General features: G+C 33.1%; 1 protein-coding gene across 1 annotated transcript in view; it reads left to right on the forward strand.

Moving 5' to 3' along the window:
• The window catches only part of PTPRQ (protein tyrosine phosphatase receptor type Q), a 217,690-nt gene that overhangs the window by 168,299 nt on the left and 21,414 nt on the right, over nt 1-27,977 (forward strand). Inside the window, exons 34-39 of the mRNA XM_054443718.1 lie at nt 781-880; nt 3,535-3,663; nt 17,019-17,045; nt 17,710-17,791; nt 20,873-20,963; nt 26,123-26,199. Coding sequence (XP_054299693.1) covers nt 781-880; nt 3,535-3,663; nt 17,019-17,045; nt 17,710-17,791; nt 20,873-20,963; nt 26,123-26,199 — 506 coding nt within the window. The remainder of the gene's footprint in view (nt 1-780; nt 881-3,534; nt 3,664-17,018; nt 17,046-17,709; nt 17,792-20,872; nt 20,964-26,122; nt 26,200-27,977) is intronic.

Consider the following 27,977-nt stretch of genomic DNA (forward strand, 5'->3'; position numbering starts at 1 on the left):
AATAATCTTATTTTTTATTTCCGATCAATTTCCATTTTTATTCAATATAAGGCTTGAATTCTTCCCTCTTTGGCCAGTAGGAGCCCCTTCAGGAGGATCATTTGTTCCTTTTATACCAGTAGCCTTTTGTTAGCTTCCTAGATCTCTAGCACCCTTATATGTCTTGAATTTGCTTTGTTACTCCCACTTTGCAATTACCATCTTTCCAAAGTTACATAGTTTCTTTGGTGAAAATTACAAATATGTTGAAGATAGAGCCTACGGGATTTCCTCACATGTTTTGGATGTATTCTATGAAAGAGAGTCAAAGATGACTCCAGGGTTTTGGCCTTAGCAACTACAGTAATGGAGTGTCCATCAACTGAGAGGTGGGAAGATACAGTTGAAAGGAGGGAAGTGTACATGTTCAGTTTTGGACATATCGATTTTAACATTTTAAGTATACTTCAAAATAAAGACGTCTGGTAGGCAGTTAGATATATAAGTCTGAAGCCTGGTAGATAAAAACTAAGTAGTCATCATCATATAGATGAAATTAAAACTGTGAGGTTAGATGGGCTCACACTGGGAGTGAGCTTAGATAGAGAAAGCAAGAAGACCCAGGACCGAGCCCCAAAGTTAAAAAATCTAGGAGAAGAGGAACAAACAAGCTGCTACATTTTACTAGTATTCTTCAGCAAAGAATATTTTCTTATGCCAAGATAATATTTTTTGGTAGTTTGGGATTCAAAATAAGATTCCATAATAATATTTAATGATCATGTTATCCCTCTTCTCCAGGGGAAGGACTTTCAGAAAGAACCGTAGAGATCATTCTTTCCGTCACTTTATGTATCCTTTCAATAATTCTCCTTGGAACAGCTATTTTTGCATTTGCAAGGTAAGATTTACTTGTGCTTACATTCCAGGATGCTTTATGGGCATTATATCAGTCATAGTCCAATCAGGAGACAGAAGCCACAACAGTTACTTGAATGGGAAACATTTTTATTTTTAATAGACAGATAAAAATGTATTTATCATGTACAATATGATACTTTAAAGCGTATATGCATTGTGTATTGACTAAATCTAGCCATAAAAGGAAAGAAATCCTGCCATTTGAACAGAAAACTTTTAATATAAAGAACTGTTAACTAGCAGAAATGGTTAACTACTAAAGAGAGTAAAAGAGAAATCTAAGAGTCCAGAAGTGGCAAGCACAACAAAGCAGCTACTCTCTTTAACTTGAAGGAGAGAGGACAGTAAACAACTAAGAACTGAAAGAAGTTGTCTCCCAAGACTTACATGGAATTGCTACTTCGAGCACATGCAACCTATCACCTATCAGTGAGCAAAGAAATATGACAGAGGGAAGGGGTTGGAGCTGTTCCGTAGAAGCTACCCATCATTATTAGATGGTAGGCAGGCTGAAATTGGTAATAGAAGCATCCCATTCTTGCTGAATGGTGTAGGTGAGCTGGTACTACTTGGAATTGTTCACCAATGGCGTGGGCAGAACGTTCACTTCAGAGGCAACAGGAGCTCATCCAAGTGAGCTGCCGGGCTCTCACAATGAGTAACAATAATGCAGGACTGGATCCCACAAGGGCAGTGTTTTCCTCTTCCTACTGCCTCTCAGGGTCACTCTAGTGCCCTCTATTGACAAAGCCTCACATTCGGCCGGCTGGCAAAGGAGAAATGCAGGTTCCAGCTCCAATATCAAAGAGCACAGCAAAAAAAAGGAGGTTTGGAGATGAGAGACAACAAGGTGAAAACACAAAAGCAGAAGCTTTCAGGCCGTCTACATCTTTTAAAGTAATTTGTAACTCTGATAGGTTTAATTTAAAATATCTCAATCAGGTCTAAATATTAAAGTTTATACAGAAAGATATCTTTTATACAGTTAGAACAACAATTGTAAAATGTCCACCTTCCTTATATGGTAGACCCCCTTCTCATGCTTACTTTCTGAACATGTCTGTGCTGAATTTTCCAAGTGTATCTTTCCATTCTCAGCATCAGCATCCTAATTCCCTTATTATTTACAGGGCCTCGTTGGAAATCTTACTTCCGACCTCAAAATCTAGCTTCATAAGGCAGATTGCCGAGTTAAAGGGACCTTACATTTGTAAAATAAACTTTCTACCAGTTTCCTAAATAGTTCAATAGACTATTTTTATTTCAACTGAAGAATGTAGTTCTGTATTCTAAATGCCATACATTATGGTTCATCTTGACTCTCTTAAAGCATAATTTTAATAGATAATTTGAAAGGCTCTTGAAAAAGATATTTTCTCTATACCACATACTGTTTGCAGATTTAGCCAGAAGACAGTGAGAGAGTTATCATTCGAGGAACTTTGAATTCTATACTGTGTAAAATATGGGCCTTGTCCCTAAGGAGTACGGACTGGCCACATTTGTATAATTTCCCTGCTCTAAAATCTTTTCTGACTTCTCATTTCTCTACAAGATGAACTCCTTATGTGAGCAGGAAATGGTCCTCCTTATTCCCTTCAACTTCCCTACTCACTAGCTAAAGGGATCTATTCTCACCTGAACATTCCTTGGGATTTTATACATTCTGCTTTTGTTCAGTCAACCTGAAATGTGCTTCCTCCTCCTTCTCATCCTGGGACATTCAAGTCAAATTCTACTTCTTTACCTCCTCTCAATAATAATAGCTATTTATGTAACTAATCAGGCACTGTCTTATGAGTTGTAATTTGAATCTTTTTTTTCTCTTTTTATGTTTTTTCTGCATTGAAATCTTGCCTTTCAACTAAATTGTAATGTCTTTGAGGGTAGGGAACTTGTTTTATACTTTCTATATCATCCTTGATACCCAACTCTTAATAAATACTAAATATTTGAAATGTGAAAGATAGAATAGCTAAACATTAGTTTGTAATGTACCATACTGTGTCATGGAGAAATAAGCATGTAAAGGGCTTAAGATGAAAAGAATCTGATTTGATTCTCAGATTCATGTGGCTTTTATTTTTGAAACTAAGTTTTCTGATTGTAAAGATAATATCTACTCACAATATTTTTATAAAAATTCAATAAGATAATTTGAAAATAATTTTTAAGTATTTTCAAGTATGTAAAAATATTTCATATATGTGAACACAATGGGGCATTATCTGTTAGCACTACTATTGATAACATTGAACTATTTTTACTTTGGCATAGTTCCTTTATGTGACAAATCAATGAGATAGCTAGAGAGAAGAGAAACAAGATCACAACATAAGTCTTCTTGGCTCTATATTTAAATGTACCAATGGCTCAGGCCTTCATCAACTAATTCTTATTAAATTTAGAACTTCATCCCAATAACTTATTAGAAAAAAAAGAAAGTAGAATAGGTACTATGGAATTAAAACAAGAAAAAGAAGTCAAGTAGCAATAAATTTGCAACATATTCAGAGAGGTGATTTTAACAAAGAAATTATTTGACTAAATGTCTTTACTTAAAAAGAAAACTAAACCTAATTTTATATACTTTCTATGAAACTCCCTTCTTGGACTTTACTCCACTTGTTTTAGAATTCGACAGAAACAGAAAGAAGGTGGCACATACTCTCCTCAGGATGCAGAAATTATTGACACTAAATTCAAGCTGGATCAGCTCATCACAGTGGCAGACCTGGAACTGAAGGACGAGAGATTAACGCGGTGAGCACACTCCTCTGGGCGAACTGTGGTCCAGAGGGCCTGGAGCCATGACCCTATTCTGACCTATGCTTGTTGGAAGTGTTTGTGGGGCTCTAATTTACACAGGTCACAGAGATCTTCTTTCAAAGAGTGACCTCCGTCTTCTACACACTTCTCACTGGTGTTCGGAGAATCACTTAATCTTCCTAATATTTTGAGTTAAATATGAACTTCGGACTATAATGTTCAATCAGGATTATTTTCCTGAGACAAATATTTTTCCACATTAAACCTTTGACATTATGTTTAATAATTCATTTCATATGATAGATTTTTACATTAAACTTTTCTGGAAGTGTCCACATTTTCAATCACAGGTTTAAATTAATTAAATTTATAACTACTTGGTATTATTTATATCCATTTTTATAAAAAATTTTTAATAACTATTTCAGTATAAAGGTACATAAAAATCTAAGTTGTATATGATATCATTTTTAAATTTGTATTTAAAAATTAAATATAAAAAATATAAAAAATTAAATATAAAAAATATAAAGAAAAAATAATTATAAATCCTTTTAAAAGCATTATCAATTATTCAAAATGTTGGCACATTATAAAAACTTGTCTGTTAAGATAATTCATCAAATTCTTAATGAAAACTACCATCAGGCTATTTTAACAAGTTTGCATTTTTATAAGATTCAATAATATGTAATGCTTATAAGCACAAAGTAATTGTTGTCAAGTATTTGCTCAGCTCTGTTAAAATTTTAAAAATTATTATTAATTTTGAAAATATGGCATCAAAGGTCTTGGACTCAAAAAGAGTTGTTCATTTGTAGTTGTCACTTATTAAAGTTGGTCTTTATCTAATAGATGGACTTTGCAAGTATATTTCCAGCATATCTAAAAATATCTAATACGTGCTATAGAGGGAAGTGTCATCTGATAAGCAAAGTCCTTCCAAATGCTACAAAATGAAGGTTATTCAATATTATCACTAAATTGCAGGGAAATTTGTTTTCTTAGATATGACAGCTGACTTTTTAAACATTCAGATGTTGATCTTTATGTTCTAATACAGTGGTCCTATCCACAAATGGATAGTACTCCAAAGATTTAATTGTCAGATGATTGTAAGTTATCCAAGACATAGTTTTCTATATAAGAAATATTATGTATAAAATATCAAATATGTAAAAAGAATCAATAAAAGATTCCCAGGGTAACTCATCTAAGTAAAACCGTATCATAGGAACACAAGCACTGCTACTACTAGACTGTGTCTCAACCCTTAAGGAATTATTCTGCATCATCAATGAAAGTTTTTCCTCCTTTTCCCCTATGGGCCAAATGAATTTTAGTGGTATCCTCCTAGCCTCCTTCCTGCACTCCATCGTCAGTTCCTTTTGCCCCTCCTCAGGCCTGTGTGGCCCATCCCTTTATTCTACAACTGAAAATGTACAAGGGAAAAAATTCAAATCTCTCAGTGCAATTAATTTTAGCTATTTGAACAATATAGTTGAATGTGTTCATACTAAAATGTAAACTTCTAAGACCGCCCCCCTCCCCAACACTGGTAGGCATTTTCATTTTGTTAAAAGGATACTTAGTAGCCCGTGAAAAATCCTTAATAAGTATATCTTCAGGAAACGTAATAACATGAAAAAGCACTCGTTTTGTTTATTATGTCATGTTTTTAAACAGTCAATATTGGAGAAAGTATTATTTATCAAAGAGGTTACTTTCGAGGCAGACTGTGGTGAGATTCAATCCCCTAAGCACTATATATTTTCACAGCTTGCCCCTTTCTCTACTTCTGAACACTAAATACATCCATCATAAAAAATTAGAAAAGGTCGGGTGTGGCGACTCACACCTGTAATCCCAGCACTTTGGGAGGCTGAGGAGGGTGGATAACCTGAGGTCAGGAGTTTGAAACCAGCCTGGCTAGCATGGTGAAACCCCATCTCTATTAAAAGTATAAAATTAGCCCAGCATGGTGCCATGTGCCTGTAGTCCCAGCTACTCCAGCCTGAGTGACAGAGCGAGACTCCCTGTCAAAAAAAAAAAAAAGGAAAAAAAAGTAGAATTTTTTTTTTTTTTTTTTTACAATGACTGTCATGGCAGCTACAGAAAAGTTTCACATCTTGACCTTCACTCTTCATTATTTATTTTTCCGCTTCTATGTTTATTTATTTACATATCGCATTATTTGTAAAAGGGTTTAAAAGTGAAATAATATTTCAGATAATTTTTATTTTGTTACACACAGAGAATTAGTATATATTACCCATAATAATAGCAAAATTGGAAATATTAGTTTCCATGCTTTTCACTTTTTCACTTGTTTGTTGTGATTCTGGTATTCACAATTGTTTGTAATTCCAATGGCACATAATAACATCCTTTGCTGGACTTATTACAGAAATGCATTAAAATAACAATTAAGTGATTTGGGCATTAATTCTTCAGTACAGAGATCTGTGCCCAGCTTTACTATTTATGCAATATTTTTATGTTAATAAAGTCACTAAAACATTAGACAGTAAGACTGGAAAAAATAACAAATATAGTTAGCTGCATGTACATATGCATGGATCCTGTCATTTGGTGAAGCTCTAAAACTCTTCATCTGTTTTGAGGTGTTTGAAGATCCAAATCTGTTCAAAGTCAATCAGAGACTGATGGTAGATTCTAGGAGTGAGAATCAGGAAGTCTGATTTAGCTCCCTAAATTGTTGGCAGACTTCCACCATATGTCTTTGTTATCTGCAGGAAAGAACTTCCATAATTTCTCTTAAATCCACCCAGCTAATAGGCTGGGCATAGTGGCTCATGCCTGTAATCTCAGCCCTTTGGGAGGCCTAGGTGGGTGGATCACCTGAGGTCAGGATTTTGAGACCAGCCAGCCCAACATGGTAAAACCCCATCTCTATTAAAAATATAAAAATTAGCCAGGCGTGGTGGCGCATGCCTGTAATCCCAGCTACTCAGGAGGCTGAGGCAGGAGAATCGCTTGAACCCAGGAGGCTGGAAGTGGCAGTGAGCCAAGATCACACCATTGCACTCCAGCCTGGGCAACAACAGCGAAACTCCGTCAAAAAAAAAAAAAAAAGAAATCTACCCAGCTAACATACGCTCTCTCTACTTGATTCTTAGGCATGTCCTTTTTATTCCAACCTGCCAAATTTTTCATGCAAAATTGAGCTCATAATTTTTCTAAGTCCTGTATGTTTTCCCATGTCCAAAAGATAAATGATAAAAGAAGACTCTGTAATCAATAATTAAAATATTAATTTTAGGAAGTTACCAACTAGGCAAAAATAAAACAAAAAACAAACATGGTGCTTGGTTCTAAGTCCTTTCAATGATTTGTGGTTTCATATTTTAGGAATTATTTGACTATTTTATACTCTCTGCCTGTATATTTACACTTTAAAACCCATTCTGTAATTTTTGTTATTGGTAAACTCATTATTTAATTATGTTCCACTTTGTTTCACAAAACTTTTGAAAATGCCTTCTCTCACTCTATACTATTTCTTCCCAAATGAAAGCAGGAGTCAAATAAAGATGTAGTACTCTTTAATTCTATGAAAACATTCAAGGATATACTAAAATAACGTTTTAAATTCTCAATTGGAATGATAATTATATTATGCACAAAAATTATTCACATTTTATGTTTAAGTTTAGATAACACAAACTATAATTCTTAGGAAGAATATTTAACATTTTGGGCTCATCTGTTTCACACTTACCGAATTAGGAAATGATCTTTGGGTTTTGTTATTTAATAAACATACAGAACAATATTTTGTGATGGCTCCCGCAAAATACCACCACTTAGCCCACTGACGTTAGAAAGGTGTCTTAGAGCTCTTATTGGCAACATCAGCAGACACAGACACGTACAGTAAGACACAGACCTGTATCACTGAGACTGACTCACCTTGTATATTGCCTTTAACTAGTTTAACTGTAAAACGATTACCTTCCCATGAGAGTCACATCACTTATAATTAAATAACCCAACAGAATTTTCATAAGCTAAAAATGCTATTTGCTAAATAAGCTTATTTTTTACTATCTTCTTTCCACATTTAAGTCATGGAAGTTTTGTTTCTTATGCCGACTAAATCAGAAAAGAATAGTAAAACAACATTAATCAATGTCACTAATATTCTTACTTGACAAAAACTCAGTTTCCTTTAGTCCTCAATTTTTTTTCAAAAATTTTCTGCACCGCTTCATGTTAATTACCCTGCCTATTTTAGTTGAGTGAATGTAATGGCACATTATTTTAAGCCTCAAAGCCCAATCCAATAATCACGAATAGAATTAAAATTCACAAAAAAATAAAGCAAACAATCTAATGAGTTGGAAAAATTTCTATTTTAACAGAAGTCTTCTTCAATAGTTTTCTCTCTTTAGTAACTTTAGAAGTGTACATGTTGAATTTTTGTTAAATATACAGTTATGTCTTCAGGAAGATTACTGCTTAAAAAAATTCTACATATGTACTTTGTAAACTGTAAACCAGAATAGGTATTGTTACTATTGTGATTTATATTTGTAAAATTGAATACTACCCCAGTCTCCTTTCGTATATAGAGTTTGCTAATAAAATAATAGCTACTGTTTATGAGCAACTCCTGTGTTAAACTCTGCATGTAGTGATTTCACTTAACTCTTTCAATCCTTAGTGGTAGGTACACCTATCCCCATTTTACAGATGGATTAAAAAATGATGATAGGACAGGTTTATGTAAATGTCTAAGGTCATACAGCTAATAAGCAGGAGAGCTACAAGCTAGCCCAGGTCTTTCTCTGAGGTATGAAGATACACGTGTGTGTGTGTGTGTGTGTGTGTGTGTGTGTTTAACTTCGAAGCATACTAGAGAAGATTAATGTAAACTTTCTTAAATAGACAAAGACCCATGGAATTCTTCCTCAGCAGCATTTTCTATGATGAGAATGAGTCTAAAGAAAGAGGTGCCTCTTTGGGTTTCTTTGTTGTCTCATGATATGACGCAAAGAAGTGATGGCGTATAATGTTGACTCAAACTTGCAGAAACTGGAAAACTTTTAGTAGTGCAATTTTTATTTTGGCTTCAATAATAACTCATAATTTTCGACTGATGTATGAAATCCTAATAGTTCACATTTTAAGTGTCATCATTCTTTGACAAATTCTGGTCATATATTTTACTTCTGTTCTAAACTTAAGCTATCTTTGCAAACAATGGCAAAAATTTGTGAATTCGGAATACAAGAAATGTTCTATGCTTAGAATGAAATTGGAGATACTTAATGCTCATGTTCTTGTAATAACACATCAAAAATAATTCAGTGTGTTTGTATACTAAATAAATAATGAATCTTTACTTCCAGATACTCTTCATTTTTCTTTAGACGCAAGGAGATTTTTGTCATCCAGTAAGTTACTGTGCTAATGCAGAACTCTGCTGTGATTATTTTAATCTTGTCAGGTGGTGTGCTCTATATTTTAAAATACATAATATTGAACATCTTGTTGTTTAATGCGCTATTTTTTCCAAAGCTCCCCCCAAAAGCTATATTTCTACTTACAACATGTCCTTTATAATATTGCATGCTATTGATAGTGGTGAAGTTAATCTTATCAAAATGCACATTGACTCATAATGTGCATGTCCTGAGAATTTGCTGTGTTCCCATGTTGTGTTAGATTTGATAGAAAATTAAGTTTGCACCTAGATTCCTGTACAGGCTTCTCATTCTGTTATCAACATGACACAAGAGTTGAGCTCTACATCTGATGGGTGGAAACTATATTTATATTTCATACAAGCTCATTTCTGCAACTGTAGGTGGTTAACCTGTAAGGACCAAGACAATGACATTTCTTGTTCCCTGACTCTCTAGTGCATACACAGAATGGCATATTTCATGGAAACGTTATTTCTCCACTGACACAGTGGGTAGCCAACTGTGCACACTTCCAGGCACTCCCCTGATGCTCAGAAATGCCATTTGTATCCTGGCACAAACATTTTTTGTTACATTCTGAGAGTAGCATAGCAGAATATCAGCACTAGCAGGGACCCCAGTAACTGATTGAGTGTCCCAAACATGATAAATTTCTTCATGCAAAGAATGTAAATGAAGGAATATGAATGGAGGCAGAGAATAAAAAGGCATTTGATTTCAAAATCACATGCCTTACTAAAGAAGAGTCCATCTTCATGAGCTATAAGGCTGAATGGGGCTAAAGCTCCTGATAGTCTGGTTAATCATGAATAATACTCTGCATTATTAAAATCAAGGAAGCCCGGTCTATTTCTACTCTAATCACATTTAGCATTTGGGAATCATAAGTAACCTTGTTTTAACTTCAGATTAACTAGTTACCAAGTTCCCATTGACAGAATTAAAATACTTTTATGAAAATACATTTCCTTCATAGGACCTGCTTGATGGGATTCAAACATTTGTCAAAGCAAGACACTGTTAAACTAAAGATTTAATTGATCACATTACACATAAAATGTCAATTTTCAACCAGCACTCAAAGTTAACCTCTGGGCCATTCCAGACTCAGAGGCGGTTTGGTTGAGCAACTCTGCTGAATGTCTTTCTTCATCATCATAAAATAGAATCCTTTTCCTATTCCTTTTCTCCTTCTCTCTTTCTCTCTCTCTCTCTCTTGCTCTCTCTGGCTCGCTGTCTCTCTTTCTCCCCCTCCTTCCCTCTCTCTCTATTTTCTTTCTCTTCTTTCTCTTCTCTTTTTTCTTCTTTCTTTCTTGCTTGCTTGTTTCTTTCTTTCTTTTTTTCTTGCTTTCCTTTCTCTAACGCCAAATTTTCTTTCCTAGAATCAGTGAATAGTACCCTGCTCAGTCAGAGCCCTTACCCTGACAGAGCTAAACTTAATCATTTGTGTTAGTCAGAACCTTTATAGAACACCTCTACATACATCATACCATTTAAAGTAGATCTGTCTTGTTCCAAATCCAGTTTTCTGAAGTTGCTTCTAACATCTAACAGAAATGTTATTGCCTGCCTGCCATCTTGGCTAATAGGCAGTAAGGCCTTATTTTTAGCTAGTATAATGTCTTCTGGTATCTCCTATTCATTAAGTCCTTGCTCAGGGCCCCATCCATCTCTTCACATAACTTTGATTGTCTCTTTCTCCTCTCTATCTATAATTTCTACCCTGTTGCCCCTGATGTAGCTAAACAATGCCCATGGTTTTCATTTAGAATACATGGTTGACAAAAGAAGACTTCTGGCAAGACTATTTTTTCAAATGTGCTAATGTGGAAAGGCTTAGTTATAAAGAAAATTCAACTTCTGCCACACTGGGGATCATATCTCTGAGCTCTTTGACATCAGCAAGAATATTGCATTCACTTCTCATCTAAAAGGCCATTTCATCTTGATTAAATAAAAATAAATAACAATTGAGTATCTCTCAAGTGCTAGGCACTGTTTTAGGCACTGGGAATAGTGTGATGAGAAAGGAAGAAACATTGCCTCCAAACAGCTATCCTTCAAATTTAATGCTTCTTTTAAACTGATTTGTCCTACACATATGAGGAGATATGTTGAGAAAGTAATACATATCATTTACTATTAATTGTTTTCCTGATTTAAAAAAGTATTACATGGCCAGGCGCAATGGCTCATGCCTGTAATCCCAGCACTTTGGGTGGTCGAGGCCGGTGGATCCCCTGAGGTCAGGAGTTCAAGACCAGTCTGGTCAACATGGCAAAAACCAGTCTCTACTAAAAATACGAAAATTAGCTGGGCATAGTGGCAGGTGCCTGTAATCCCAGCTACTCAGGAGGCTGAGACAGGAGAATTGCTTGAACCTGGAGGCAGAGGTTGCAGTGAGCCGAGGTTGCACCATTGCACTCCAGCCTGGGCAACAAGCGTGAAATCCCATCTCAAAAAAAAAAAAAAAAAAAAAAAAAAGAAATTATTCTATTACCCACTTATGGTATATTTCTCTCATAAAGTTTTAGAATCAGCTGTACAGGACCAACCATGGGTTAGGATATTTTAAATTTATATTGAGCACCACAGAAACATTAATGATTTGGTAAAAGAATGCAGAAGGATGTGAAAGAACAAAATAAAGAAAAATAATAGGAAAGAACAAAAATTAAGGCACCTTTAAAAGTATTAAAATAGATGCTTTGGATAAGCGATATAATATTGTAGAAGTAGATATAATTTATGTATCATTAGTGACTTGATGAAATATACAAACTACAAACACACTCAGGATCATACAAAACTTGGAAATATTAATATTTTACCAGAGAAATAGATTCTTCAGAAATTTAATCTAAGTAGCATCTACATGCTGTGGGATACAAATACACATTTTTACATCAATCGACAAATTTGACATTCTTTTATTTTTAACTTAACATCACTGGTTAAGTAGAAAAAAAGTTTCTCGGTTTGTCCCATACCACTGGTAATGCTGGTTGAAGCTGCTCAGCTACAGGTTATATCTGTGGCTCTCTATTAGGACTATATTTAAATTCCCTATAGATTTCAACTAATTAACCTTGAGGGAAAGCTGAGTCTCTGTGACAATATGGTCTTCAATCACCACTGCCAACATAAATAAATGCTTCCTTTCTAGACCCATCAAGAGTAATCTGAGTGGAATTTAAGTTTTTGATAGGCTTTAAAGAAATGAGTCCAGACGTGAAATAGGACCCTTTTCAACCAAAAGATATAGGATTTAAGACAGTTAAGATTCGTGTAATAAAAAGTGTTTAGCCCTTTCTATTGGAAATTAGTCAGTTATCTTATTGAAATCTGGACAGTTCCCAAATTGATTTATCTAGTAATGAACTGATTATAGTCTGACAGTAACCTTCACTATCATAAGTGAATGAGAATATCCTACCAGTCTAAAAATGCTTTCCATTTAAAAGGTTTTTTTTTAAAGTTTTTAAAATGTTAATAAAAAGTTTTCTATTTGAGTATGTTTGAGTATCTCCTTGGATCACTTCATTTGAAACTAGCACTCCTGAAATAGCATTGTTGATTTTCATGCACATCAATTTCTGTGAATTTTTTAGTGCTTATTTAAGCAAACAGTTTTTCCTATTAGGAATTTAATTATACCTCATCAGTGATAAGTTAGTGCATTTTCCTTATAGTATGTCCCATTTTCTTTTCTAATTCTCCTATAAATCATTCAAATTAATTTTTTGTACATAAACATTAAAGTTTAAAACCTCAAAGAAAAATACAATTTAGAATGTAGCCAATACCTGAGGGAAAAATACACCTATACAACATGAGGCTAAGAACGAAAGCAATGATAAGTATACTACAGACAACAATGAGGAAGGAAATATCTAACTTTTATTTGAAATAGTCAGGTAATGTACTTCAAAATGTCTTCTCAATTTGAGCATTCCTAATAGGTATTTGAAGATTTCAACTCACAAATGATTGTGACATAAGTACAGACTAGAAAATTGCATGAAAACTGGACTACTAGAAGCTTTATTTCTTATCTTATATAAACATAAATGTGAAGAACAGATTCTAAAAAGTGATTGGATTTAGATAAAAAAGAGTGATACAAAAGAAAATAAAGCCAAAACAGATTCCACTTCTCTTTTTCTTAGTGTGTGGCTATTTGTTTATCACTTGAGTAGGCAAGAGCAATTTTATTGTTCATTTATCTAACTTCCTAACAAAGTGCGCCTGTTAATTTATAATGTTAGGTTATCTGCTATGGCTTTTGCTTAGACTCATATGCTTTTTGTTGATAAATCTATTGATTATACATATTTAAAGCTTTGAGTGAGGACCTCTTGAGAATTCTCAGTTTCTTAATAATTTAGTGTGAAAATGTATTCAATTCGGATATTCCCTCACAATAAAACCAGAATATTCATATTTTGCTTTCTGTGTATCTTAATCTGAATTCATCCACAATTTTATATTTGATATGACTTATTGAATGTTTACTATGAATAATGTTATGAGGGACATCTAGTAAGCCAAGTGTTAATCCTGCCCCAGCCCTGAAGTATGTATGAACCCAAATGCTTGAATTCTTAATGCAGGGACTTAAATAGCCATAATACAACATAGAAGATGATTTGTCCTTGGAAATTTGGTTTTACAGGCAAAGGAAATTATTTTCCTTTTAGTAGAACAGAGTAAGATTGATAGGGTAGTTAACATTTGAATCAGGTATTAAAGAATAAGTAAAATTTCTGTTGTAGGAAGAATGCCTGAAATGGTATAAAATTGAGAGGGAGGGATATATAGAGAATATCTCAAGTGCAAACAGGATGCATGAAGAGAAGTTACAAGGAATAATGTCAGAAATGTGGGCATGGTTAGAAATGTTTTACATGATTATATGAAAACTGAATTATTATGGTCATTGTATTAGAGATTTGTTTGGGATCTCGAATTGAGAGCTAGAAATCCAGACTTGGATTTGAAAGCTAGATATTTGTGACTACTATATTTTAGCACAATATAGTCTATCCATCTTTGAGTAAAATTAAAAGAATATTCTTTTGGAAATAACGGAAAAAATCCCTTCCTTATATCAGTATCAATTGTAGAACAGTATGGATAGGAGCAGCTTGAGATATACAAAATAAACTAGCAATAGTAATTATCATACTAATGATAGTAACTAATACTTATGTATTGCTTACTAAAGACAGAGACTTTTAAATATATGAACTTAATTTACATACATTTCCCAAACTAGGAAACTGAGGCACAGAAAAATTAAGTATTGCACATGATAACATAACTAGTAATTGTTCAAGCAGGTATTTGAAACCAATAAAGGCATCATATTTTATAATAAGGCAATAATTCACAAATATCCACCCAAACCCAATATAGCCAGTTATGGTTTAAAATATCTTTAGGCGGACATCATGAAATGCACATCTTTATTATCCCCCTTGAGGGGTGAGGGAGCTGGGGTATTTATCCACCAACTCTGGATAGTCATTGGTTGATGGATGTTTCTTGGGACATTTACCCTCTGATGCTTCTAGCCTGGATGCAGGAGACACTCGAGGAGAGTGACAGGTCCTTGTAGTAGGAAACTATCTCCTTGCATGGGAATGTTGAGTGCCCAGGCAATGTGGGTTAGGCATCAATAACATCTGTACAAACTTTTAAAAATCTGAGTTTCACAGCACTTAATAAATTTACGATGTTGTATTTCTGCAAAAAAAAAAAATATTTAGGGAGAGATTTTAAATGCAAAATGAATTAAGAAGAGTGAAACAGCAAATTTTGGTAGAGTTTTTCACTGAAAAGACATGGACTTAAAACAAAAAATGTATATTTATTCAATTAATCATAACTTCTGAAATGAAGAATAGAGATGATTAAAGAAGAGCAATAATATGAATAATATTTTGCTTTATCTATTTCTTGCTCACTTTTCTTTGATATGATTATTCACATTTAATGTCTCTTAGGGATTTCACAGATGTATACTGATGCTTCAAATGGTTTATTGATGTTTTCCCAGAAACTAACATCTACTTTAGATTCTAGTTATCTCAGTAAAAATACTTTTGCAGTACCGGCTCAAATGATCCTCTAGGGAAAAGGAATCTCTCTGCGTTGGATGGCAGTCTCACTGTCCTTATATAGGCGGACTACTAGCCTGTCACTAAATCATATATATTGTGCTTAAATTTTGCCAATCACAATGGAATAATATTTGCTGTTATTATAAAAGTTATCTCCACAAAGCTCAAGAGTTTCTATGCCCATGTGGTAGCAGGGAAATAGACCTTGGTAATCAAAGCATCTCAGTCACTTATATCTTAAGTTCAGTTGATCAGAATTTGCCCAACACAACCCTCTATTCTTTCCTATTTCTGAAGAACAAGGTAGCGTAGGAGCACTGGGCAACAAGTTATCTTAAGGGAGCTAGGTAGTATGTGTGGATGTAGCCTGTAGTTTATCTTTCTTTCTTGCTGGTCTTCGCTGAGGGGTAATTATTTTCAACAAAGATTGATTGTGGCTTCAGTCCCCACTGCAACTGTTACTATGTCAGAGATATTTCCAGGGCCTCCAATATTCAGACATTCTATTTTCCCTTCCCCAAATCAAAGATTCTTCTCATTTGGTAGCCCTTTCAGCCATCTCCATATCCATCTAGAGTAAGGAATTCTTTCTTGCTTTCTTTAAATCACTCTAGGTTATTGTGGGGCACTCTTAAGCTTATCCACCAAGACTCTTTGTTAGTCACTGCTACTTTGTCACTTACATGTCCTGTTTGGCAATGGAATAGTCTATCACTTTATGTTTACCCTGAGAAGCTGGAAGATACAACATCTCTTTCTGTTTGGGGGCACTCATCATTAACTGAGAATTCTAACATTCTACTTTGTAATACCTGCTCCAGCACCCCCATATTTTTCAACAATTCCTGTATTGTAATGAAATATACTTCCTTTTAAATCCTGTTTTCTTCATTGAACACACCTCTTTTTGACCATTTTCATATTTATTATGCTCTGTTTTTCAAACCATTTTTTTCTTTTATTCATCCTTTGCTTCAAAAAACATACCTTCTTACAAATATACTTCAATTAAAGAATATAGTAAAATCCCTAATATTATTCTAAATTTAAAACTTTGAAAAAGTCATATGTTCCTTAGTTCATTTCATTATATTTTGTGCCTTTTGTGTTTTTTGCAGTGCTAATTTGTTGTGCATGACATAAGTGTTATTAATGATATGCCCCTCTCTAAGTTTGTGTGTGTTGTGTAGCCTATTTAGCTGTTAAAATTATTTCTGTTTTTACAGAGTATAAATAATTTGGCCAATGATCTGTCACAAAAGATAGGTCTAGAATAATGGAAATAGTTATAATTTGTTGTTGCTGTGTATTTATCCGAACTCACTCATGAAACAATACTTAGCCAATGTGATGTCATATTTCATGGATTCGTTCTGTCTGGTTCAACACTTTCTATATATAGAGGAAATATTTTTAAAATCCACATTAACTCTTTTAGACCACTAAATACCATGCAATATATTAAAAAGTGACCTATTTTTAATGTAGTATCTTAAATGCCTAACATTTTCAGGCATTTATAATGACATTTATAATAACAATAACATCTTTTCAGCTCGAGAAAGAAGGTAAATTATTTGCCATGTTTGAGTCCAAATAATATAATTTAAAAAAAATAAATAAAATTTAAAATAATGATCACATATTAGTTAAAGGCATAGCACATTTTACATTATTGATTTATTATAATTTTCTGACTTTAATCTACACTTCTTTCAGAATTAGCTGTCCACTCTGATTCACAATGCATTTAACACAATCTCTATTGCAGGTTACTTAGTTATAGAAAATCCATCAAGTAAGTTTGTTAAATATTTTTTTTCTTCTTTTTGAATATCAAAGTTAGATGCACTGACTCAGTAGAACCTTAATGTGTGATTCACTTTTTGTATGTTTGTTGGAAAAACCTCCAAGCTGGATATAAATCATAAAAGCATGACTAATTGCATGGTAACTGGAGAAATGCTTTCTCTCTCTCTGGGGTGAAGCCTGCATGTCTGTATTTTAGCTTGGGAAGTAATACGGGGATATTTAAACTCCTTGGGGTTTGAAAACCATGTCGTTATGAGAATGAGGTCACTGCAATATTTTATATCTTCTAAAACCTTGTAATGTATAAAATGTTTTCTGTCTGACAAAGAGGTATTATGTGCTTTAGGATTCAATGATAACTTTATGCTCTTAAATTTACTTGAAAAATTTTCTTCATTAAAATGCTAAATCCTTTATTTAATCTCGCTAAAATATTGAAGGAATTTTGTGCTGTGAATACAAAGAAAGTGAGCTTCAAGAAGAAAAGTTAATTTTATAAGTATAACAGAGTGACTTTAAAAAGCTGTGTTGTTTGTGGTTTTGGGGATGTCCATTGTTTTTTAACTTGTTAACAGTGAAGCCAGTGCCAATGCTAACACGAACAAATACAATCTAACATGACCCTATTTTATACCTTTCTTTACTTGGAGGCCAATAAGCAAGAAATCCTTCCTGCAACATGTTGAAGAGCTTTGCACAAACAACAACCTAAAGTTTCAAGAAGAATTTTCGGTATGTTACTAGCAGTTGTCACAACATTGCAAGACCTCCAGTCGTTTCATGTGTCACATTTTATGTCCATTTTAAGCATGCAAGGCCATGAAGGACTCTGGCCTTGATAATCAATACCCAATTACCAGGTTGATTGTTTTGATAGTAATGTTACACTGGGTCGCCTCTGGTGCAACCTGATCAGAATTATTCACCTACTGTGTGAGGAAAAGGTGCTCTTCTTCAGACCTCCCCTGTATTGGCAGCATGAACTTGTCTCTTCTCTGCTCTTTCATCCAGATGTAGGTGCAAATGTAGAATGCCATATTCATTAGTTTTTTTAGTATTCAAGGTTTAGGTCATACTGTAAGTGTAGTTTTATATTTAACTAATTATTTTACATTTAGACACTAAATTATTTCATTTTACATTTACCTACTTGGTTTACATTAGTGATATAGATGAATTTGAGATCAGAACTTGATGCTTCCAGAAACTATAAGAAAATTATTTCTAGAACTGTCTAAAAATAAAAAAACAGATAAGTAATGTCCATGTTTTACAGGGGGCCTTTTTAAAGTTACTATGGAATAAATGCTGTATCATATAATGAAAATGTATAAAATTAAGAATTTGTCACTTTAAATCTACTTAAAAGTTGGGAATAGTTTTTTTTTAACATTTTGTATATCTATAAAATTGAAATTATTTAAAAACATAAGGTATATATCAAATCTTCAAGCTACTTTAAGAGTTATAAGCATCTTTTCTAACTTAGATGATTATTTTGTTATTAAGAAAGAGAGATTTCTACATGTCACCAAAAACATTATTTCTATTTTATTTTTTCCATGAAATTCCCAGTGGGTGAACTTCTGAAACAAAGAATAAAACAATTGGATTAAATAATTCAGAATTATAATCTTTCAGTCTCAGTGAATAATAACAAAAATGAGAGAAGATTAATGGTATTTCCTGCAGCCTTTTGGTTATGCTTCTTAAGAAATATTGGTCTGGACTTAACAAAATCAATAGTGCCATAAAATTCTTCCTAGCATTTAGACAGCAAGAATTCTCAATTTTTCAGGAACAAAAGTGTAATTTCACTAGAATAAGAGCGAATATAATTACATTATGCATGACCGAGTAGATAAAAAGTTTTATTAGCAATAACATTTTCACATATATTATATGAGAAAGTTTCTAGTTTAACTTTTTTGAAGACCATAGTTTGAAGAACTTTTTAAAAATTTCGTTTTGTCTAATGCTTTGTTAAGAATTTCTAAAGCAAATTATTAAATTATGTTTTAATAAACACATTTTTGGTGCATATATTTGATAAACCTTTTAACTCAGGACATATTCACTGATATCTTAAATATTTATAAGTTCCTACTATGTGATAGGCTTTGTATTTGCCACATTGATATATATTAAATCAGCACTTACCAGCTAAGTGACTTTGGGCAAATTTCTTAAACTCTCTGTGCCTCAATATCTTCATTTGTAAAATGATAATATCTACTTTATTAAATTATGAATATAAAATGATTGAATATAAGCAACACTAAGAACAGTAGCTGGCACAAGTATTAGCTATTATGATGATAAATTCTACCATAAAGAAGCTCATATTATGGTAAGAACTGCAGATGTGTAAAAATTGCAAATTTACTGTATCATGATGGAGATATGCATAAAGATTGACGATCAAATCTGTTTGTATATCAACCAGAAAAGAGTTCATAAAAAAGGTGACTTTCAAGATGAACTTTAGGATGAGCAGAAATCTAATGAGAAGATAAAGGAAAAAAGGTGTTCCAGAGAGAGGAAAATGATAGGGATGCAAAAACGGTCTAACTCATCTGTGGTCCCACTGAAAAGAGAGAAAACAATAGGAGAAAGAGCTATATAGGGAGAATTGTGGCCTTGTGCACCCTGATAAGGATAAGACTGCCCAGTGTAACATTACCATCTAAACAATCAACCTAGTGTTTGAGCATTGCTTACCAAAGCCAGAGCTGCTTAAGTCTAGAAATGGAAACTTTTATGTGAAATAATTATAAAATATAAGTGCTCTTTCAGTCCATTTAAATTCACCTTTTTTCTCCCTTCTTTATGTATTTCCAAAACTTTGACACAGGAAGCTGTTCTAGGACTCCTTATTGGGTTAAAAAAATTTTGTAAGCCTTTGGTGCCAACACATCAGAATTCAGATCTTACACCATTCCTGTCCCTTAATACGTACCCATATGTAAACAATTGTCCAGATTTTAATTTTGAGAAAAAAATAAGAAAGGGAAACTTATCCAATTAAAAGAAATAATTTATATTGATGTTGAAAAATTGTTAAAACACATATTTTTAGTGCTTTTTATGGAATTTGGCAAGTTGAGATTTCTAAAATGGAAAACTATAAACTTCACACATGTAAATTTTCAGCTCAACAAAATAATGAACATATTTTCTTATGCCAGACTTTAATGATGCTTGCTTTGCCAAGAGCAAGGTAGATAGATAATATCATAAATTTTCATCAAATGTTAATAATAGATCTTCTTGACCCTTCATCTACATCTGATAATTCTCAATCACACCTTTGCATTGCATTATTGATTTAACAATGCTTACTGAGAGCAGGAATTGACCTCTGGCATCTTCTCAAACTGACCAATGTTGTACCAATTAATAGGCATGAAATCACACTGCCCGAGGAGAAAAAACAAAAAATAAATCATTGAAATCCTTCTTCCTACTAAGTATACATTAAAATATTAAACAATAGTGTGTACCCGATGAAACCATTAGTAACATATGTAAAATGGTCACTAACATGGTTGCCACATCTTAAGGCTTCCCAAAGTGCAAAGAAATTGTCTCAGAAAGAGCAATAGCCCAGCTGACCGACTTTATTCAGGATATTTTTGGTGAAAGCCTAGGTGAACCCATTACTGTTAACTTGACCTTGTTTCCAAAGTTATGATAGGTGCTTTTAATTTAAAAATTAAAAAAAAAAGTTAGGACAAATAACTGTCTTTTAATAAGTGAAATTTCTTGTTTACCTCTGATAAATGTAAACTTTGCAATGACTTTATTTTACAGGAATTACCAAAATTTCTTCAGGATCTTTCTTCAACTGATGCTGATCTGCCTTGGAATAGAGCAAAAAACCGCTTCCCAAACATAAAGCCATGTATGTGCATTTGTTGGTTTTGGTTTAGCTAGGAAGTATTTTTAAATGCCTACCATCTTAACTTTTTTGTTGTTTCCTTAATATATTTTATTTTATATTGTTTGAATTATACTAATGTATTTTATTGGCAGTGACTATCAAATTATATTTCTTTTGCTTCGTTCATATTTAACTAAAGTTCGTATACGTGGTTTTCAGTTTGTTCACACAAGTTCACTTATGTAGGTGCAAGAAACTGTAGACCTAATAGTTTCTTAGCTTTGTAATTTAACCCAAGTAATGAACCTGTTTAACATCTTCCTACAGACCTAGCATCAAATGCAAAGGGAATATTCTCACTTATCTTTGTGCATTAGTTTCTTTTAATAGCATAGCAGTGTTTTCCTATGGAACATAAAAAAAAATGCATTGTAAAATATTCATTGAAGATCAGAGTAAATGTGCACTTACATGAATTCATTTTACATGAGGCAGAATGAGCTTCACCATAGTAAATACAGCTTCATTTTTCAATCAATAAGAAAATAAACAGTGTTATTGCTTAAAGAATTAACAGTGATGTGAAAGGAAAATAGGACATTTCTCTGTTACTAATAGCTATACGTTTGCTATTATGTTTTTGAACAGATATCCCTATTTTCAATATTCTGATTCAATACATTTTACACTATGAAATTAAAAAGTGACATTGTGATGTCCTGAAAAGTTTCAAAGTCTAGAGTTTTCAAATGTTCCCAGTTTTAAAGATAATCTACATCTGTGTGTGTATAGATATATTTTTGTCTATGCCTTTTCAAATGTATATTGGGGGAATTGCTATACTTCTTAAAAATTGAACTCTTCTTTCTAGAAAGACATAGACCTAGAGAAGGATGTGATCACAGAATGTCGAATTGTAAAGGACATACATAGGAAGAAACAGACCAAATTCCGATATTCTAGAACTAGAGAATAACTTATGAAGTTCACGAAGGAAACAAATGTAAGGAAACATGATATAGGAAGTAGTAATCTACTAGAACCTGTTAATTTCTAAGAACTAGAATAGGATGAAAATACAAATAGCTTTAACCACCTAAATCCTTTCTGCAACAAAACAAATCATAAGTAAATGATTTTGAGAGCAAGATAACAAGACTTGGTTAGAGGAAATAAAGAAACATTCATAATTTCTTTCTTTCTTTCTTTCTTTCTTTCTTTCTTTCTTTCTTTCTTTCTTTCTTTTTCTTTCTTTCTTCGCTCTCTTCCTTTCTTTTCTCTTCTCTTCTTCTCTTCTCTTTTCTCTTCTCTTCTCTTCTCTTTTCTTTCTTTTTGGACTTTTGCTGTTGTTGTCCAGGCTGGAGTGCAGTGGTGCAATCTTGGCTCACTGCCTCCTGGGTTCAAGCAATTCTCCTGCCTCAGACTCCCAAGTAGCTGGGATTACAGGCATGTGCCACCATGCCCAGCTAATTTTGTATTTTAAATGGAGATGGGTTTTCACTATGTTTGTCAGGCTGGTTAAATTTCTAAGACCAGGACATTTTTCAATGCATCCTTTTATTCTTTCTTTTAGGTTGGATGCAATGTAAGTATAAAAGTTATGGACATTCCCATGTCTTTATGTTTATCTGCACCTAAATTTCATCCAGACTGTTTGCTTCATGCTTATTTGGTGGTATTCTGTGAAAATAAATACTATAATCTGATTAAGGGACAGTTACTGTGGAATAATTAGTATTTTTTCAATTGTATAGAATTAAGAGCTGGGCGCGGTGGCTCACGCCTGTAATCCCAGCACGTGGGGAGGCTGAGGCGGGCAGATCATTTGAGGTCAGGAGTTCAAGACTAGCTTGGCAAATGTGGTGAAACCCCATCTCTACTAAAAATACAAAAAAAAAAAAAAATTAGCCGGGCATGATGGCAGGTGCCTGTAATCCCAGCTACTCGGGAGGCTGAGGCAGGAGAATTGCTTGAACCTGGGAGGCAGAGGTTGCAGTGAGCCGAGATCGCATCATTGCACTCCATCCTGGGCGACAGAGCGAGACTCTATCTCAAAAAAAAAAAAAAAAAAAAGAATTAATTTATAATATATCAGTATGTATAAAGTAAGTAATTCAAATATGTCTAACTTACTTCCAAGGAGTGTCTAATTTGAAATACGTAAAATTTGATATATTAGAAAGTTTTTTTACAGTGTGACTTTTCAATCACTTATTAAGATTTCAGTGCATTATTATCTGGGTTCCCTTTATGACTATAAGAAATGTTAGACAATTTTAGCTTATTACTTATAGGATGAGAAGAGAATAACAGTGGTTGATGGAACTAAATAAACAATCTTAAAGTAATAAAAAGGACTGAGGAGTATGACTACCCCAATTTTCCATATCTGAAGCTGAGATAAAAAATTAATCAGGTTTCCTGGGTTACAAATCTGTTTACCCGCTAACTACATTAGTGACTCTGGACATTTTATTCAGTGGTCTCTACCCCATAAGAGTATTGTAAAAATTAGACGAAATAATCATGTAAATTGCTTTGCCCAGTATTGGAACACAGGAAACATTCAAAATATTAGTTCTTATATTATTGGTTAATAGATCATTTCCTTTTAAGAGCTGCTAACTTTCTGGGTGAATAAGATTAATTCATAGGTATTTAGGCTACTGTCTGGAGATAACAAGCCCAAATCTCTAGCCTGGGCTAGACACCAAGCTGTAAAGTCACAGCCACATCTATTCTATGGGCAAAGTATACCCCCGGCTCTCTCTGTCTCTCTCTCTCTTTCTCTGCCTCCCCCTCTCTCTCTCTCTCTCTCACACACACACACACACACATACACACTCTCACACACACATACACACACACAGTAGGAACAAGCAAATAAGATGTTTAAACTAAGTAGATTATCCTATTATGCTTGCAGAGAACCCATAAAGCTGCAAAAAATGTATTTTCCCTGCAGAGATTGAATTCATTTTAATAGAATTTGAATTTTAGCTTGAGCCAGCTAAATGAAGTCCATTATTTCTCTCCCCTGAGTAATGTAAGAAGTAGAATGCCAAATATCACAGCATGTTTTAGAAGACATTAACTTAAAACACTTTAAGATACTAGAATTAGCAGCAAATACTTGCAGAAGAGATTTCCAAATCTCCATTTGACAGATGACCTATGACCTTCAGAAATATTCCAACACCACAAAGAAAAGTTTAGCTTGTAGTTGACCCAGATAGTTATAAGAAGGTGTATCTAGTGAATAGAAACATAATGATTCTCCTCCTTAGTTACAGGACTAGTTACAATGTCATTAAACTAGATCATATAAAATTCTATATTTGGGACATAAATCATTTGCAGAAATGTGTTTAATCATTCCCATTTCTAAACATAACCACATTGGGCAAGTAATTGTAATTACTAACAATACAACTAATTCATTTTAACATATTATGTGCTTAAGTTTTAAGAATGCAAGAACATGTATTGAGTGCCTATTATAAGCTTTCATGTAAATTTTCTTCAAGAGGATTATACAAAATCTGTGTTATAATGACATCTCATAGCTGAGGTAACCGAGGAGCAGAGAAGCTAAGCAGTTTACCCAAGGCCATATGTATGGTAGGCAGATCATCTGGAATTCAGACCCAATCCTGTTTACTCATTTTTCCTCCTTGAAAACAAACAACCCATCAAAACAATTAAGTAGTGGATATTTCATGTTTAGTTAAAATTATTACTGGATGTTTCAATTATAATGCCAACTTGGTAAAATTTCTCCGGAAAAATAATTTCTGACATTTTTCTTTGAAGAAAAGTAATGAGTACAGGGTATCTAATTTTACTAGCTCTTAAAATATTCTAAAAAGTAGTAATTAGAAATTTGAAAGAAAGAAAAGGCAGATAAATTAATGGAAAAGAATGAATGGTCTAGAAATAGACCTAACTATCTAGAAAACAAAGTGGTGTTCCAAATCAGGGAGAAAAGATGAAATGTTAAAAAATTGATACTATTTGTTGTTCCAACGACAACAGATAAACAATAAAAGATATATTTATACCTCATTCCTCAAAAAAAAAAAAAAAGTCCCAATGGGCCAAAGATTGAAATACTTAAAACCAGAAAAATCTGTGAAATTTTCAGAATAAACTAGAATTTGTAAAATAATAATAATTTATAATGACAACTTTGACAAATGGTACAAAATCCAGAAGTCATAGTGAAAAATAATGAGAAATTTGAATGCATAATAATATAAATTTTTGTATGACAAAACTGATAGACAAAGTCGAGGACAAATGACAAACTAAGAAGAAAATTTTAATTCATATGACAAAAGGCGATATGTGGCCTTCTGTTTTTAGCATACTTTTTTTAAATAAAAGTGAGAAAATGTGAAAGGCAGTTAATAGAAAAGGCATTAAAATGGTCAATAAACATAAGGAAAGAAGCTCGGTTTCACTTGTATTTAAGGAAATCAAAATAAATATTATGAGACATCAATTTGTATTTGTCCAAAGAACATAAAGTGTTTAATAGTACCTTGTGATAGTGAAAGTAAGAGGAAACAGAATTTTTCAAACACTTTGGTTCAGAGTATGAATTGTTAGAGAACAATTGAGAAATGTTTTTCAAAATTTGGAATGCATATATATAAAATCTAAAAATTTTACTGCTGGTAGTATATTCTACAAGTATACTCCTATATATATGCAAAAATTTCAATTATATCTATTCAGCATTTTATAATTACAAAGCGGATCATTTAAATAATAATAAAAGGCTAAATAACTACGTTATTATATATTCAAACAGTGAAATACTGTATAGCTTTTAAAAATAATGAACTACATATCTTTGTTTATGCTGATATGGAAAGACATAGGTAAATGAAAAAAACGATTTGTAGAACAGATTTTATATCACTCCATTTGTAGCTAAAGAAAATTAGAATATAAAGAATATGTACAGAAAATTCTGGAAATATATACAAGGACATATTAATAGTCATTGTCTCTGGGTGGTGGAAATATGGGAGAAGAAATAACTTTTTTAAATTTACCGCCATCTGTGAAATTGGAATGTTATATTATGAGCTCCTTTGTATTACTTTTATAGTAAAAAAAGTAGTAACAATTTGAAAAGCCAATTAGCATTGATTCCTTGTATTTTCTTCTAGATAATAATAACAGAGTAAAGCTGATAGTTGACGCTAGTGTTCCAGGTTCGGATTATATTAATGCCAGCTATATTTCTGTAAGTTACTATTTCATATATTTTATAATTGTATAAAACATAATTACTGAAATTGTGTTATCTTTCTAATTACTTAAAACGACAAATTTATCACAACTCCTATGGATCTTAATATGCTAGTTATTTACAACCACATTGTGTACCCTCATTTTATAGATGGGGATATGGATATGCCTAACAGAGATACTAACTTATCAAAAATTATTTCACTAGTATGTGGCAGATATTCAACTTCAGGCTACACATCCCTGATCTTTCCACTAATTCATATGCTTTGTTAATGTATTCTCCATACACAGTGAAGTTTGCCAATCTCTGTGAATTAAAAATTATCAAATGGACAGTTATGTCCATATAACATGAAAATCTATCATGCAGCTCTTCCCTTCTAGAACTGCAGTCCTTCAAGCGGGTGATAATGCCATCACCATCATAGGTACATTGAAACCTTATATGCACTCAAGATCTCCACTTGGTTTGCACATTCATGGAATCTTAAAGAAGGAAGTGCCCTTAATTTGACCATTCACCTTGGAACTCTAAAAAATTCCTGTCAGCCTCTCCTGGCATTGATTCATCCACTTCTTCCTTAGACAGGTGATTCTATCTCTGAACAACTCTCTTTTACAGTTGTTGGGTTTTTTTTAACCAAGTTATGTCTCTTTATATTCTTACCCACTGAATTCTAATGCATAGCAAGCTTAACCATCTTCATTATGGTGAATCTACAGACACATGAAGATATCCTCTGCTGCCCACACTCTCCATAGGCTTTTTCTTATCCATAGGTCTTCTCACCCATGCCCACTATTTCCTTCAGTTCTATTAGGGCTCTTGTTATATGACGTTCCACCCTTTCTCCAACATCAAACATACTTGTGCTGTGTCTCATTCCCTCCAAGCCTTTGTCATGGAAGAAAAACACGAATTAGTTCTAAATCTGATATTGGTTGATAATTAATCTAAAATTACAATCATATATTGGGTCCTGTTGTCAAAGGAGTGAATCATGGGAGAATTTAAGACTTTAAGACTTTTTAACCAGAGAAGTGAAGGAAAGTTTGGAGAAGCTAAGGTATTCTTTAAATTTCATTCTATTTTAATGCTAGAACTTTAAATCTATATTTAGAGAATTACATGAATTTACTATTATGGTAACATTTTATTCATTTATCAAATGATTGATTCCCTCTAAAATGTAATTCAAAATGTAAACATTTTGATGAAATCTTATGCTTACAATTTCCATTGTAATCTAAATTCTACAGCATGTTAAAGTTTCACTTGGATTTACAAAATGATGCATATATGCATTTAGATATTTAAATTTCATCACTACTCTAATAATCAAATGCCATCAAGCAGGACAAGGACAACTGGTTGTATCAGTGACCTATTGATTTGTATCATTTTTTATTCACCATTAAGTAGATACAAATCAACAGCTCATATTGTCTAATGTTCCATAAGGGATGACAGTACAGGATATGAATATAATTAAGAAGGAAAACAGACAATTTTAGTAGGTGTAGCTGAACCACACAGATTATGTAAGCAAAGTAATTTTCACAAACCCCCAGTGTCCCCTTTAAATATGATAGGTTGTCAGCATACAGCTATGAGCAAATGATAATGTGCAATAAACTAGGAATGATATGAGCAATAAACTAGGAAGCCTGAAGATATATATTCTGCTGTAATCAAGTGATGTTATAATATAATAAATCTTACAACAACATCACTATGACCCAATGTAATGATATGCATAATCATGCTGA

The sequence above is a fragment of the Pongo pygmaeus genome, chromosome 10, assembly GCF_028885625.2.
Source record: "Pongo pygmaeus isolate AG05252 chromosome 10, NHGRI_mPonPyg2-v2.0_pri, whole genome shotgun sequence".
NCBI lineage: Eukaryota > Metazoa > Chordata > Mammalia > Primates > Hominidae > Pongo > Pongo pygmaeus.